This window comes from Prunus mume, linkage group LG1, assembly GCF_029339155.1.
Source record: "Prunus mume cultivar Tortuosa linkage group LG1, ASM2933915v1, whole genome shotgun sequence".
Lineage (NCBI taxonomy): Eukaryota > Viridiplantae > Streptophyta > Magnoliopsida > Rosales > Rosaceae > Prunus > Prunus mume.
The window spans coordinates 8125811-8137450 of record NC_142698.1 but is presented as its reverse complement, the minus strand read 5'-3'; the positions used below and the strand labels follow the sequence as shown (position 1 = coordinate 8137450).

The 11640-nt window shown below is 40.6% G+C and overlaps 1 protein-coding gene across 1 annotated transcript; it reads right to left on the bottom strand.

The window, feature by feature from the left end:
• Positions 1–10373: 10373 nt before the first annotated feature.
• Positions 10374–11069, bottom strand: LOC107881912 (uncharacterized). The gene is made up of 2 exons (XM_089047443.1): positions 10755–11069; positions 10374–10640 (listed from the first exon to the last, which is right to left on the bottom strand). The coding sequence occupies exons 1-2, from the start codon at positions 11067–11069 to the stop codon at positions 10374–10376; spliced, it is 582 nt and encodes a 193-aa protein (XP_088903569.1).
• Positions 11070–11640: the final 571 nt, after the last annotated feature.

The window sequence follows — 11640 nt, the reverse complement described above, 5'->3', positions numbered from 1 at the left end:
GAGGAACAAAACGGGAGAAAGGAAGAATAGAAATCTTAAGGAGAACATTAATGGCGCCGTTCTGTTTTGTACATTATTGTTGGTCAAATCAAAACTGTGTTTATCCCTCTTTCAATGCCTCTAAATTATGTAAGGCTACGCATGAAGCCAACTTGGCTAATTATCAAAAACAAAAGGCAGAATTGGATGTTATGATTGCTGACTACAAGGAGACCAAGTCCACTGCTGACAATTTAGAAAAACAAATCGAGGAACTCCAAAAGCAGTTGGCTGGTTTAAGGGAGAGGTAGAAAAAGCTTGGGGCTAGACTGGGCACCAAGACCAAGGCAACCTTCTTTGTGTAGAACATGGTCTCTGCTTCTAGGCCAGCTTTAGAAATTGCAGAGGCTTCTATTCACCAGGGAGTGCTCCTCCAAAAGGAACTATCCATCAAGAAGACTGGATTGCAGGAGACTCTTAGAAAATTAGGACTTTGAATTTCTTCAAAATGTAATAAAACTTGGTCATAACAAATGACTATATTTAAATAAAAATCCTAATTATTTTTGTGGGACTTTGCATTTTCATTTTCTTCTAACTTAGATGAAACAAAAGGGCAGAAATGAAATATACACTAAAAGTAAAACTCTTTGTACAAATTTGAAAGGAAAAATCAAACAACAGTTCCATCATTCTCTCCCTCAATTCCAGGATCTGTTTGTACTGCCTGTGAATCCCACATAGTTGGATATAACTTCTTTAACCACTTGCCATTGATTGGCGCAGTATGGATGTCTCCATCTTAATCCTGTAATCTATATGCCCCCAATACAAGGACTTGCTTAATTATGAAAGGACCTTCCCATGTAGGTGACCACTTTCCATAACCAGCTACGTGTGTTCCAAGGGGTAGAACTACTTTCCAGACTATTTCTCCTTCTTCAAAACTCTTGTTTTTAACTCTTTCATTATAGGCCCTTGCTACGTCCTGTTTCCGTGCTAAGAGTTTATTGAGGGTATCAATTCTGCTTGTGTCTAAACCTTCTAGTTCTAGCAGCATTGCTTGAGAGTAGTCTTCTCCAACCAAATTGTGTTGCTGAGCAATTCTGAGAGATTGGACTGTTATTTCCATAGGCAGAATTGCATCATGGCCATTTAGAGCATATGGGGTCATGCCAGTTGCTTCTCTCTTTAAAGTTCTATATGCCCAGAGAGTTTCTGATAATTTCTCATGCCATTGCTTTGGATTTTTGTCAAGCATTTTCCTGATAATGTTGATGATCACCTTGTTACTTGATTCTACCTGTCCATTAACTTGAGCATAACAAGGAGTGGATTGAAGTAGTTTGAACTTGAATGCTTCTGCCATATCTAGCATTTCTCCATATATGAAAGAAGATCCCCTGTCAGTTGTGATTGACTATGGAATGCCAAACCTTTGCACAATCTGTTCTTTTATGAAGGTAATGATCTCTTGAGATGTGGTGGATTTGACTGGCTTGGCTTCCACCCACTTGGTGAAATAATCAGTAGCCACTATGATAAAATAGTATTGCTTGCTACTGGTTGGATAGATTTTGCCAATGAGGTCCATTGCCCATCCTCTGAATGGTCATGGCTTGACAACTGGATTCATGGGAACTGAGGGAGCCTGCTGGATTGGACCATGCTTCTGACAAGCTTCACATCTCTTGGAATATTGTATGCAGTCCTTCATCATGGTAGGCCAGAAGTAACCATACCGTCTAATCAACCAACACATTTTTCTCCCACCTTGATGTGCTCCACAGATTCCTTCATGGACTTCTCCCATGACTTTCATATATTCTTCTTTTCCTAAGCATCTCAAAAGTAGCTCATCTTTGCTTTTTTGAACCAACTCTTCATTCCACATGACATAATTTAAAGCCATGATTCTTATTCTTTTCTTGGATAGGGCTGGATATTGCAGATAATTAATCAAGGGTAGTCTCCAGTCCTCCTCACTCATCATGGAAGAATTTACATCTATCTCCATCCCTCAGGTCAGAACTGATGGCAGACTTTTCTTTCCTACCTTGATGATTCTCTGTACATAGTCTTCGGCATCTGTACTCCTGTTGCTATCTGAGCCATCTCATTGGCTGCAAGGTTTTCCTCCCTTGGAACATGTTCCCAAGTGGCTTCCCTGAATTCTTCCAGGAGATTTCTGCTACCACCAAATAGACAGCCAAGGAGGGACTCAAACACTTGTATTCCCCAGCAATTTGTTTTAATACGAGCATTGAATCTCCCATAATTTTCACAGACTGAACTCCTAATTCTACCTGCATTTCAAGGCCTATGATCAAGGCCTTGTATTCTGCTCTGTTATTGGTGTACTGGAAGTCTAGCTGGAATGAATAACAGTGTCCTAGTGGATCTTTTAAAACAATCCCTACCCCAGAGGCTAAGTCTGTTTTAGATCCATCAAAGTATAGCTTCCAGGGGGTGAGATGGACTAAGTAAATGGGATTATTGAGACAGGTGTGAGCTTTGGTTAGCAAGTCTGCATTGGCTATATCCATGGAATCCATATTCTCAATTTCTTCTCCTGGATGATCTACCAAGAAATCTGCAACAGCCTGTCCTTTGAAGGATTTCTGAGGAACATATCTGAAGGCAAATTCTAACAGGGCCAGAGTCCATTTACGAGTTCTCCTCCTCAACATTGGTCTTGTTAGCATGTATTTAATTAAATCTGTTTTGGCAATGATATAGGTGGTGAAAGATAGCATGTAATGTGTGAGTTTTATAGTAGTAAAGTACAAAGCCAAACAAAGTCTTTCAATTGCAGAATATTTCCTTTCTACTTCCGTCAGAGTTCTTCTCAGGTAATAGATTGCATGTTCCTTCCCTTCCTTGTTATCTTGAACTAACAGACTCCCAATGGATACTTTTGCTACAGCAGCATATAACTTGAGTGGTCTACCTCTCTTTGGTGAGGACAAAACTAGTGGATTTGAGGGGTAATGTTTGATTTCCTCAAAAGCCTGTTGGTGCTGTTCTTCCCATTTAAATGTCTGTTCCTACTTTAATCTTAACAAGGAGGAGAAAGGCTAGATTTTTCTTGCATAATTGGATATGAATCTTCTTAGAAAGTTAATCTTTCCTAGGAGACTCTGCAATTGTTTCTTGTTTCGAGGTGGCAAAACTTCCATGATAGATTTTGCATTGTTCTTGTCGATTTCTATTCCTCTTTAGTGGACCAAGAAACCTAAGAAATTGCCAGCTTGAACCCCAAAAATGCACTTCTTGGGATTCATTTTCATCTTGTGTTGTCTCATTCTTAGGAATGCCTTTTTTAGATTTGATACATGATCTCATTTTTCTGGGGATTTAATCACCACATCATCTATATAAACCTCCAGAGAATGACCTATCATGTCATGGAAAACAGAATTCATTGCTCTTCGATAAGTGGCTCCTGCATTTCTCAAGCCAAAAGGCATTACAGTGTATTCAAAAACACCTATATGCCCTGGACACATGAAGGCTGTCTTGTGGATGTCTTCTTCTACCACCATTATTTGATTGTACCCTACATTGCCGTCCATGAATGATAGCATTTGATTGTGGGCAGCTTCGTTTACTAGTATGTCTGCCATGGGCATTGGATACTCATTCATATTTCTATAGTCCACACATATTCTGACTACCCCTATTTTCCTCTTAAGGACTGGTACAATATTGGACAACCAATCAGCATAAATGGCTGGCCTGATAAAACCTGCTTAACCAGCCTTTCCACTTCTTCCTTGACTTTCAGTTCTGTCTCCATAGACATTCTTCTTCTGGCCTGCTTGACTGGCAAGTATACTTCTTTTATTGGCAACTTGTGCTCCACCAATCCTCTATCCAGTCTAAGAATTTCATGGTAGTGCCATGCGAAACAGTCTTTGAAATCATGCAGTATGCAATGATTTCGTTCTTCACTGCTCTTCTAGTAATGTGCTGATGAAAGTAGGTTTGGGATCCTCTTCTGTCCCCAGCTTTATTTCTTGCAAAGGATCCTTTACTTATGGAAGGGAATCATCCAGTGCTACTAGTGCAAATTCAAATTCTTCCTCTTGTAGATTTCCTTCTTGTTCTTCTATACTCTCATGCATGAATTCTGCCATGTTAATGGCTGGACTATGCATAAAAAGTTTCCTTTCTTCCCAATATACCAACAATCTATTTGTAATGGATCGGATTGTTGCAGCTGGATCCCTTTCTTGCTGGTTTGAGCTAAACATCAGAACTCTGGAGGTTGAGAATGCAGGGTCTATTCCAGTACTCTAGAGAACTAGCTAGACCTTCTTCAATGAGTTTCTTGGTCGTGACACCATAGGGACGGCCGTTCGGGTTAACTCCAAAGAAAGTGAAAGGACCAAGGTCATCATGATAATATCTAGCCTCAAAACATAATGCAGATGGCAAAAAAGGCCGTGAGTCGGCCTCCACAATTTCTATAAAACCCTCTTCATACTAGAGGGCCAACTGTTGGTGTAGAGTGGAAGGAACACATAGACTCTGGTGGATCCAATCTCTACCAAGTAGTGCATTGTAAGTGGTAGAAGTGGTAGAAGTGGTGTCTACCACGAAAAAGGCAATCTTCAGCTTCTTGGTTCCCACTATGACATATACATCTAGTATTCCATGAGTCTTAGTGATGCCCCCAGTGAAGTTGGTGACTGTTAGGCGTCTTGGAATTAGATCCTTCTCTGTTCTGCCCATTTTAACTAGCAATCTGTGAGGTAGAAGGTTAATGGCTACACCCCATCTACCATTACTTTGGGGATAGGAACACCCCCAAAGTTTGCTTTATTCGAACAGAGGTGCGAGATGATTGGCCATTTCCTTGGTAGGTTTGGAAAAGCACAGCAGTTCTGTGGCCAATTTCATGCGAGTTCTGCTGCTGGCGTAGGTGTTTGCCTTTGGGGCCTCTTCCACTTCTGCCAATTTGCACTCAAAAGTTTCTTGGGAGAGTACATCTCCTTCCAAAGTGTTCTCTTGTCCTTCTGCTGTCCTGAACTTTTCTGGTAGGATAAACACCATATTAATGCCTAGATCACCTTGTAACAGGCTCTTTAACTCTGCATCGAAAGCCTCAGTTTCTTCATCTAGTTCTCCATCGTACTCCATCTGTTATTTTCCATATTCTTTTGTTCAGTTTTCTTGCTCATCTATTTCGAGGAGAACAGTCTAGTTGTCTGTAGATGGTTCGTAATCCAACTGTTCCTCTTCATATTCTTCATTATAATCTTCTTGTCCTTCTACTGGAATATGTCCGGATTGACCTTGTGACTATGAAGGTTCTAACTGATTGACTGAGGGTGAGGCAGAATGGATAGAAGGTTTGCTTGGAGATTATGTCTTTGTCAACTCTTCTGGCTGATATGTTGTCTGCATTCTTCCTGAGAATCTGATTCTAGACTTTTCCCTTTTCTAGTAAAACTGACCTCTAGAAGTACCTGTGAGTTATCCTTGTTCTTGAGGAAGGTGCAGTATTTCCTCTGAACTCTCTTCTTCTGTGTTCTGGTTAGCTCCAAAGTTGGTCTACCGCTCTTTCCAATAGAGTACCATCTGCCTTCTATGATAGTTGTCGAGGGCTTATCATTTTCGGGCATCTTAACTGCATCTCTTTCTTTGGCTGCTCTGTCATTTTTCTGCTTGCGTTGGTAGCTCTGTCTTTAGTTAGAGCCAAAACTGGGCCATGTTGGTATGATGTTCCAATTATGTCAAAAACACTAGCTATGGGCTGATTTTGCCCATCCAGAGTTATCTCCAACTCACTTTTGCATTTGCACTTGCTGCACAGAACCACCCCAGCTGAAATGGTAGCTTTTGGTCTATGATTAGCCTCTATTGTGACTCTTCTGTCTTTGTTGGGGCTAGCTTCTGTTGTTCGTTTGTCTCTCTTCTATTCTGGCCAATTTAAGTTCACTATGTTGACTTGAGGTTGGGGAAAATGGTCTGTTGTTACTGAGGGAGGTTTCTCAGCCAGTTTTAGCCTTTTGGTTGTTATTCATTCTTGTATGACGTCCCTGAAAACAACACAACTATTGGTGAAATGGTTCCAAGCTTGGGCAACCTGTGGGGTGTCTCTATTGCCTTCTGCAGTAGCATCTCGTCAAACAGAGCATCAACCTTGGTTAAAATCGAAGGAATAAACTTTGTTATGTGCTGGTTTGTTTGGAACAAACCCTCCTGTAAATGGTGGCGGCTTCTGGTCCTTTGGTGGCTTTGTCATAGCCTTGCAACTGATGAGATGTTTTAATTCGCAATTTGTGCCACTGCAATTTCCTTTTCTTCCGAGCTTTCTGTGCCTTCTTCAGACTCTACTTCAACGATGCACTGAAGATAGGGTTTTGTAATATGTGCCTTTGGAGGAGTTCCTCTTATGTTGTTCTTCCTTGAGTAGCTCCTTGTATTTAGATGCTTCGTCTGCCAATTTTGCTGTGTCTCCAAGCGAAGATCCCATCAAATCTCTTCCTCAGAGAGATTTTAGGGGCGGTTTGAGCCATTTGGATGAAGTTCCTTTCTTCCATAGGGATTCGGCATTCCATTTTGAGCTTTTTGAACCTAGTTATGAAGTCTTGGGCAAACTCATCTTTACTCGGTTCGAGGGCAACAAGATCTCTGATGGTGACTTCTGGCTGAATCCTGAAATAGTAGTCATGGAAGATATTTTCTATCTGTTCCCAAGTTGTTTGGCTGGCAAGCTAGTATACTAGGTGAAGGCTTGTCCACAAAGAGAGTTTCCAAAAAGCCTTAGTTTTAACAGGGGTTATTTTCTATGGCTATGCACTGGACAGAGAATCTGCCTACATGCTCAACCGATGAAGCAGGGGTGTCTTCTCCGTTGAACAAGGTGAAGTTTGGTACCTTAAAGCCCAAGGATAGAGGTATTTGATCAATATAATCTGGATATGGTTTTCTGTAGGTGGGTCTTTCTCCTCTTCTGGCCTCAGGTTCCATAATCTCTCTTATCATCCTCTGTAGTGCTCCCATGTAATTCAAGGCATTGAGGATGCGGATTTCGCCCCTGTTCTGGCTTGTTGTGTTCAATCCTCTATTCCATTATGTATGGTCTGGGCAGATCTTCCTCCCTATGTTATTCCTTTTCTTCAAAATCTAGATGATTCCTTAAATTTGCCCCCGGTCTATTCCTGTCATTGTTGGCAAAAAGGTTGATTCCCCCTCTACCTCTCATGCCTCTAGCTAATGGAGGGAATGGATAAGGGTCCAGCCTTCTAGGTATATAGGGCAACACAGCTGGTTGCTCAGGCAGAAGTGCCAAGGGCTGATCGCGTGGGACTGCTAGTCGTGGAATATGTGGAGGTTATGGCTGGTTCTGGGGGGCCTGAACTGGTGTAGGGCCTTTTGGACGAACTAGAGCCTCATGTTCTTGGATGGGAAGGGCTCCTCCCCTCTGTCCAGCTTGGATTTCTCCATGTCTTGGCATTCTAGCTAACAGCGATGAGAGGATTCTCTTGGTATGGCCATGCCACCCGGTGGAGGTCCAAAAGGGAGATCTAGCTACCGGACCACAACATCTGGGTTTGAATTACAGCGAGCAGCCTCAAAGTCCTTCCTAAACAGCCCGTTGACTTGCCACTGCATCATGGCTATCATGTTATTTAGAGTATCATGGCTCCTTTGTGTTGTGGCCTCTTGCCGAGCACACCTCCTGTATCTGGTTTAACTTTCTAGAACCAGATATGGAACTTCTACTCCTAGTACTATCATGAGCTGAATGCCTAGCATCGCTTTCCTCTTACTCAAGTCCTTCCTGGAGAGTTGCTTGGTTTCTTTCCATGGCAAAGCGTGGATTCTGGTTAGAACTTCCAATATTCATATACTAGAAGATTTTTCTAGGAGTATGTGTACTGAAAGGTCCCACCGAGCGTGTCAAATTGCTTACTCGTTTTGATTTTAATCCTGCGATGGTAGGGTAAAGTTCCCCATTGGCTTAACAACAATTGGTGGTCAGCAAGTCAACTTTCTTTTGTGTATGAGTGTGCCACTGCTAGTAATAAAAATCCTAGCAGACTTCTTAAAAATGGATAACTTGCACCCCAAGTTACTAATTTCTAAACAAGCGATTGTGAATTTGGGTGAGGAATATCCCCCAAGTAAGTTCTTTCCTTTGCCTCAGACTAGTGAGGACTTCATAATTTTTTATAGTACAAAATGGGTAGTTCTGGCCAGAATAGACAAAAGAAGATGAGCTGTTTTAGGCGAAATGCCTATTACAGACTCAAAACGAAATGACAATTCGAAGCTAGACAACAGGATGATGGACTTCAATTTCTGCTTTGATAACGCCTGCGAATCGGCCGACTGGATGCACTGTGCTTGATTGGCTCGCAACACCTTCAACTGATGAGTTTCACTGAAATCGATACCAACGCTTGAGTCTGGCAGTAGCTTTAACTTATTTCAGTGCCATGGAAGGTTTGCTAACGGGCATAATTGAGGCCTCTTTAGTTTGGAGAGGCAAAAGTGGTTGGATTGATGATTACTAAGCTAGAGCCGCGCTATGGTGCCTATTCTCGCTTGACCAAGGCTTTCTGTAAATTTGTTGAGGTTTTCATATTTGTAAAACCCGGACTCGCTTGTCTTGGCTTTGTGCTGAACCAAATTTGTAACGAGAAAAGTCTCGCTTTGTAAATCGCTTTTCCACTGAATCAATGGAATCAAAACTTGAATTCTAGCTGACTTGTTTCCTGTGGCTTAATGAGCTTTGGTTGCTTCAGTGTTTGAAGGCTTTTGAGATGAATGGATCTTTTTGAGTTTGTCAATTGTGACTTTGAGAGTTTTTGTCTTGATTGATTTTTTTGGCTATCCTTTGATCTATTCACCTCCTCTCATATTTATAGAAAATGCTGGAGTGGGGCTTCTAATCTTTTAATAATGGGCGGCAGATTTTCCAGAAAGAAAATATTTTTTTATTTTAAATGCCAAGAAAAGGGGAAGTTATCTATTTTGGAAGAGAAGAACCATCAACAGTCAGTTCCCATGGTGGTCCTTTCCTTGCTTTTTCTGAAAGAAAGATCAACTCTCTTTGTTTCTGCTTTTACTTGCAAAAAAGAACACAATTTGCCATGATGGTCAGTTTGCTTTTCCTGTTTGAACAACTCCCTTGCATCCTACTTATCTTTTGAGATCGTAGTCTGCTTATCTCTTGGAAGGATGGCCCTCTTTATATATATATATATATATATATATAAGGATTTTGATCTTCTTCCTTGACTGCAAAGATTGGAGAAGTCTTCCTGTAAGACCTGCCTTCATTAATTCTCTATCAACTCTTCTGTGATAGTTGAATTTTTTGACTTTTTCAAAGACAGGTAGTCACGTGGGGGCTTTTTGAGAAAAGATCTGCTGACCTGTCTTTTTTTTTTTTTTGGGGTAGAGATCAAATGGTGTGAAAAAGGTTGTGTTGGTTTCTTTTAATTCTTTTGTTAGATAAAAAGAAAAGCCCAAATGTTTTGTTCATGGGCCTTTTGGTCAAAAATGGGCCGGGCGTGCCAAATTAGGCCCAAATAGTACTTCGTTCTATAGAATGAAATGATGTTCTAGTAAGTTTAGCTTCAACACAAGTTTCACATTTTTTACTTGTATCAATGTTAAACTTAGGTAATAAATCCATGTTAACTAATCTACGAATAGTATCATAATTAACATGTCCTAGTCTACCATGCCAAATATTTGGGGATTCAAGAATATAAGCCGAACTAACTGTGCTCTTATTATTCATAGAAGGTACAATAGTCATTACATTCATCTTGAATAGACCATTATTCAGGTACCCTTTCCCCACATACATCATATTCTTAATGAGTACAAATTTGTCAGCCTCAAAGACCAATCTAAAACCATTCTTGCTTAACAGCGCTCTAGAAACTAAATTCTTTCGAATGTCAGGCACATGAAGTACGCATTAGGGTGACTTCCTTGCTAGAAGTCATCTTCAGAACCACTTTTCCTTGTCCTTCAACCTTGGAAGCTGATGAGTTTCCCATGAATAGTTGCTCCCCTTAGTTCAGTTGTTGATAGGTAGTAAACATCTTCCTATCAGAGCAGATGTGGCGTGTAGCTCCAGTATCCACCCACCATTCCTTGGTATTGCATACTAGGTTCACTTCAGAGATTACGGTCGAGGGGTTAATATCAAATATCTCATTGGACAATTTCTCCTCCTTGGTCATGTGAACTTCTGTGGTTTTTCCCTTGCTTTGACAGTTTGCCGCTCTATGACCATGCTTGTTGCAGTTAAAGCATTTGCCCTTGAACCCTTTGTTCTTCTTTGAGTTCCCTTGGCTAGAGCCTTCTCCTGAGTGTTTCCTCTTTTTCTTGTTCTTTGGCCTATCCTCCACTACATGTGTTTAAGCCACCATGGAGTTACCACCGGTTTTCTTTTCAAAGCCATGGTTGTCTTCCTCAATCCTTAGCCTCATGATCAAATCTTCAAGTCCCATCTCTTTGCGCTTATGCTTGAGATAATTCTTAAAATCTTTCCAGGATGGTGGCAATTTTTCAATGATTGCAGCCACTTGGAAAGTCTCACTCAGAAACATGTTTTCTACCTCAATCTCATACATAATAACTTGAAGTTCTTGGACTTGGTTGATGACCGTCTTGGAGTCCACCATCTTGAAATCAAGAAATCGACCAACCACGAATTTCTTCATGCCAACATCTTCGGTCTTATATTTCTTGTGAAGTGACTCTCACAGGGCCTTAGCAGTTTTGCTTGGACTGTATACATTGTACAAAGTATTGTCCAATCCATTGAGGATATAGTTCTTGCAAAGGAAGTCCGAGTGATACCATGCATCTGCAACAACAACTGCTTCTGTAGTAGTACCAGTAGTAGGAGCATCTTCCTTCAAGAACTTGGCCAAATTGAGTGTGGCCAAATAGAACAGCATCTTTTGTTGCCACCTCTTGAAATCAGTTCCATTGAACTTCTCAGGTTTCTCTCCATGAAAGGATGAAGCAGGGATCGCCACAGGTAAAGCATGAGCCACACCTTTTCCCTTTTCATTACTAGTACAATCACTACTAGTAACACCAGTCATTTTCCTTCAATACAGAGGAAAGTTCACAGTTTGATTCAAAGTAAATTAACAACTTTTAAGAAACTAAAATAAATTTAAGATTCTTAAAAATACCAATAAATACAACAATTACCAACAACAACAAAAATTCGTCTTAAGATTGTTGGTATAAAGTATAAAGATAATTTCTATATTTACAGAATTTTGAAAATAAAACTTCAGTATAAATTCGAAATAAATACAAGAAAATAACAACAAGGTAAATGTTAAGAATACTTTATAAATGATCGAGTCTAGAACTTGGTTCTATCTCCTTTAGACGAAATTGCCTCCTCACATGTGCTTTTAGGACTTTCTTAGCAAACGTCTCCCAGTTAGGGGTGGGCATCTTAAACCGAAATACCAAACTGCATACTAACCGCACTATCATACCGATTTCATACCGCTTCATTTGGTATGGAGAGATATTCGGTACTGTACTGCATGCCGTACTAATAAAGTATGGTATGGTAGCGGTATCAAGATTTTGGTACCGGTCAATACCGTACCGTACCGAATAGTATAACTTTATGTTTTTGTCATTTATGTTTGG

Bases quoted from the DNA above. Each gene is read 5' to 3' on its own strand.
- LOC107881912 (XM_089047443.1), bottom strand. From the start codon at position 11,069: ATGACTGGTGTTACTAGTAGTGATTGTACTAGTAATGAAAAGGGAAAA. The intron at 10,641-10,754 runs GTATACAGTCCA...CTTGATTTCAAG, and splicing joins TGGACAATACTTTGTACAAT to ATGGTGGACTCCAAGACGGT.